This window comes from Photinus pyralis, unplaced genomic scaffold (genome assembly GCF_008802855.1).
Source record: "Photinus pyralis isolate 1611_PpyrPB1 unplaced genomic scaffold, Ppyr1.3 Ppyr1.4_LG3a, whole genome shotgun sequence".
In the NCBI taxonomy this organism is placed as follows: domain Eukaryota; kingdom Metazoa; phylum Arthropoda; class Insecta; order Coleoptera; family Lampyridae; genus Photinus; species Photinus pyralis.
Window position 1 is genome coordinate 1,262,321 of NW_022170509.1, and position 4,599 is coordinate 1,266,919.

A 4,599-nucleotide genomic window follows, 5' to 3' on the forward strand; every position below is an offset into this window, starting at 1 on the left:
TGCCTCGTACTATTTTCGCGAAAGCCGGCCCTCTATATGCAATGAAAAAAATGACAAAATCTGAAAGCTACTAATAGGAAATTAGCATTACTAATACAGGCACATTCGGAACAAAAAATGCGTTATTAATTAATCCTATTTACGGCGATGTTTCTTTATCCTAACGTCCCGTCTCGAACAATTTAGAAGTTGTTACGGCACCAATCTTTGAGTTCTTCCGTTTCTGAGAGTAGTGTGGATTATACTGGTGTCGCTCTGGTTTGAAACCAATCGTATTTTATTCATATTCTACCCTGAAGACCTATCAAATTTTGAACAGCTGTATTTTCGGGTACAATTGGTGTATGACTACACGATTGGGATAAATTGTCACAAAAAAGGTATGGTAGTTTTTCGAATACCACGTCACTATTCAATTTAAACTCAGCAATCTTAAAAGCATTGCTCAACTAAACATATAATCAAATAATTGCTACATTTTAATGAAAACAAATTAATTGAGCTTTGCGAGCTGTTTTGGTATCAAGAAGTACCATTTCTTTTTACCTTGGCCTAACGGCTTGTACGCATCGCCAGTTTGAAGGTATTCCTTAGGGTTCCAATTCAGCACAAGTTCAAGGTAAATTAATGGGATGCATAATGAATCTACATTCTGTTTCCCTGCTAAATCTTTTTGAACTTATCTTACTCTCAAACATAACTAAGTACCAAGTAGCTGCACTTCTCTTTTGTTTACGACTTTGCCCGCGCTTTATTCGTCATTTCCCTAAACCTAATCTTTTTAAAGAAAAAAAATTGGCACAGTCAACTTACATCATAGCGCGTACATTACTGTTTTTACATCGAATTATAAATTACTTGTAAACGAAATGCACTGGAGTTGTGGTCCTATTTGGAGAGTGGTACCTACTGAGCTCTAAATAAAAAAAAAGAATTGATCGGTTACGGTTTTCACTTTAACTTTTTAGTAATTATCGATATCTTTTACGTTTGCAATTTCGATGTTTTTATTTACTTCCAGTAATTCTTCAGCTAAAACGAAAGATATAAATTGCGTCATCGTTTGTTAAGAACAGTAGTGCACAGATTGTGGTCGAAGTACTTCGGGAGGTACCTGCGGTTTTTTTGTTAGTTTTAACTGCTCGGACTAGTGTAGTGAATTCTTTATTTCAGAAATGAGTGCGTATAGAATGTTTCAACAATTTATTGTCGTTTGTGCCTGTAAGTTGTTGAAATTCCTTTAATATCTATTGATTCTTCTTTTAATAGTTGTTGGGATGACGTGTAAACCTACAAAGTGGCAAAGCTTTACTGATGACATATTGAGCGATTTTTTTGGATCGGAATCAAACAAATTTGAAAATTACGCTACTTATAATTCATTTAAAGAAAACAAAGATGATTTAATTGCTAGTCGAAGTAAGAAAACGGAAGTTTCATCAGCGACTGGATCTGGCGGCGGAGATGATAAACTAGGGTATAGTGCGGGTAGTGGCTTGAGAAGCATTGCTCAAGGGTCAGCCGAACAGGCCCACACAGCTGTGCAAAGTCAAGATGCCGCCGGTCATCAGGCTGCGTACGTTGCAAAAAATACGCTTGCACAAGCAGCTAATGCTGTAAGTGATCAGCCGTGGTTCTGAAACAATTTTAAAAACTTTGTTATAGGCATCCGCTACTGCCCAGGCAGCTTTGGCAGGCAAACAAATTATTCTTCAAGGATTAGAGCAACAACATCGTGATGCGAAACTAGGTTTGCAGGGTGAAAAACAACAACTTCAACAAGCTCAAAGAGCCGCGGTTGCTGCCGAGCAAACTTCTCAACAGGCCCAACGCCACGTACAAGTTTTAACCGCGGCCCTAAATGTTGCTCAAGCTACAGCCGATGGCGCGGCTCAAACCGCTTCCGAAGCCGCCGGAGAATTAGCAGCTCAAGTTGCAATGGTTGGTGCGGCTCAACAACGAGTGGACGCTCTAGCTGAACAGTTGCACGGTGTTCGACTGGACTTTGAAGCAACGCAAGTGGCTGCTCAAAAGGCACAATTTGCAGCAATGCAGGCGCAAAACAATGCCGCTAAGGCAGCTGCTGCGGCAGCCGCTTCATCTGGAGTTAAAAATGAGGGAGATGGACATCCTAGCAAAGGAGGTGTTCTTCCCGTACCGGCCGATGTTGGACAAAGTGGACATTCGGGGAAACTCACGACGTATATCAATGCGGATTACGATTATTAATAAAATTTAATGTGAATCTTCGGTATTTGTAATTTTGTATAGAAACAAGTTGAAATTGTACACGAGCCACTTTATATACGCTTGGTATTAATACAAACTTAAAGTTACGTAATCTGTTGCAATTGGAAAGTAGGAAAGATAATTTCAATTCTATAAAAACCTGCTACAGATTCAATGACTGATCCGCATTTAATCAAATATTTATATCGGAAGAGTGCCGACTGTTTAATTTTTCTGGTAACTGATGGTTATTTTATGTTAATGCGAAGATGTCTGAACAATTGAGGTTTTATTTCACACTCCAGTTCACCTTTATCGAGACATGCACACATTCTATTGAAAGAAGCCAACTTATTTGCTGATTTTGGATATTGAAGTATTTAAGCCCATTTGAGCTATTAGTTGTTCTGATTCTACCGTCTCAAGAGGCTTTTATAGATTTTAACATTAAAATTCAACTGGAATTAGGTATATATTATATAGATAAAATTACAAAGTTAATTTTTGATAGTTGCACATATTTAATATAACGAAAACCCGAAGTCGAGATGAGGTCTACGGACTGAGCTATAGGGTGGAACGACGGACGCAAAAATAAGGACATAGGCGCTCCACCTTTGTAGGTTGCGCTAAAAACTTCCAATACGCGAAATGCGCCCATCTCTACGTGCAAGATATGTTTTTTACATCCGCCTTGGGCAGGATATGGTCATACTCTAATGCGCTCCATGAAAAGTTCAGGTGGCGAGGAAGAGGAAATACTGGGGCCACCAGGAAGCACCGCCATCTGCAAGTTATTTGAGGAGCTCGTGGGGGTGGTTTTTTCAACTAGAGAGCAGCACGTTGTTTTCCGGCTATCACGGCAACTCAGATCGATCTGCGATTCGAGATGCCCCATTTCCAAAGTTGAATTCGTTCATGTCGCTGCCAACGGGCATCCTGGCAAATTCAAACGTAAACTGTCACAAAGCCCTTAATATTGGAACCGTCGAAGATAATGATGATGAATGTCACCGTTTACGATCTATTTAGAAAAAAACAAAGTTAACTTTTACACGGATTATTTCCCCTGTCTCTCCTTCGTAGGGTAGGCTATGAAATTCAGATGTAAAATTAATTCCATTTCGATTACATTAAGTAATATTGGATTCTCAATTAGTGATCGTACAAATAAGTGTAAAAAGACATGGAGACAGATCAGTACAGTAACAGTAACAAACAAACATTAAAAATAAGGTTATCACAGCTTTTGAACCAAATACTCTCCAATACTATAGTAGGGGTGATCGACGAACAGGTTATGGGCTATTTTCTTGAACTCCCTCGAGGAGGCGCAGTTGCGGATATGTGGTGGAAGATGGTTGAAAAGTTTTGTGCCCATATATCTTGATGAATGTTCATAGAGTGAAGTGGCATGGTGAGGGACACAGGGATTCGAATAGTGGCGTGTTAGCATTCTACGATTGTCGTCTTTGTTGGCAGTGAATTGTGATTTATTTTCAAATACATATACAACGCACTTGTATATGTATAGTGAATAAATCGTTAATATCCTCAGTTGCTTGAAGAGAATTCGGCAGTGGTCATAGGCTCCAGCGCGGCACATTCTGCGGATTTGTGTGCGAGGTTGTGCATAAAATTTATACAAAAAGCAAACCCTTTGGAACAGGGGAGGTATAAAACATGCGTAGGTGTTGTTTTCCTCAAAATATGATTCTTTCTATCCCAAGATTCCTGATGGGATCTTAGCTATTTCAGCATTCCGTAATTATAGCCTTTGTACCTCCCATTAACATTTCTTGCTCTTGTATGAACCTAACAAGTGGGTGGAGACCATGAGGTTACCTTTTGCGTTTTGGTGTCTTGCATTTATTTGGAATGCCATTTCAATTACTTCATAGTTTTAAATTTAATGTCCAGCGAAAATTATTACAAAGGAAGAAATATGTCCTAAAAACATTTGCATTACACCTGAAGAAAATAAAAGTGAGATAGGGTCACACGTCATACGATCGGACACCTATAAATGGAAAAACCAGATATTATTGTAGGTAACTGATAACGCCAAATGTTGAATGCGATTTGTTTAGTATTGTAGTCATTCCGCGGACGGGTTTGTGTGTGTATCGTAACGTTTGTGGTTTGAACTTGAGAATATTTTTGGGGGTGATTATGGGGGCGAATGGAGGATGCTTCGTTGCCGAGAAAGGTAGTGTTTAGCATGTAGTTTTCCTCGGGCTAATTTTGAAGTTCCAAAACTTTTATTACCTATGGTTAAAATACTTTAATTAAACGATGACATATTTTGGAACTTCAGTATATTAGTGCCGCAATGAAAATTGAATATGGTTTTTATGCGTATATGCGTCT

The 4,599-nt window shown here is 38.9% G+C and overlaps 1 protein-coding gene across 1 annotated transcript; it reads left to right on the forward strand.

The window, feature by feature from the left end:
* Positions 1 to 1,277: 1,277 nt before the first annotated feature.
* On the forward strand, positions 1,278 to 2,229 carry LOC116165709. Its single transcript, XM_031480370.1, has 2 exons — positions 1,278 to 1,616; positions 1,666 to 2,229. The coding sequence occupies exons 1-2, from the start codon at positions 1,278 to 1,280 to the stop codon at positions 2,227 to 2,229; spliced, it is 903 nt and encodes a 300-aa protein (XP_031336230.1).
* The last annotated feature ends 2,370 nt before the right edge of the window (positions 2,230 to 4,599 follow it).

Excerpts from the sequence above, each read along its gene's own strand:
- LOC116165709 (XM_031480370.1), top strand. The coding sequence starts at position 1,278 with ATGACGTGTAAACCTACAAAGTGGCAAAGCTTTACTGATGACATATTG. Across the intron at positions 1,617-1,665 it reads TTGCACAAGCAGCTAATGCT|GCATCCGCTACTGCCCAGGC; the intron begins GTAAGTGATCAG and ends ACTTTGTTATAG.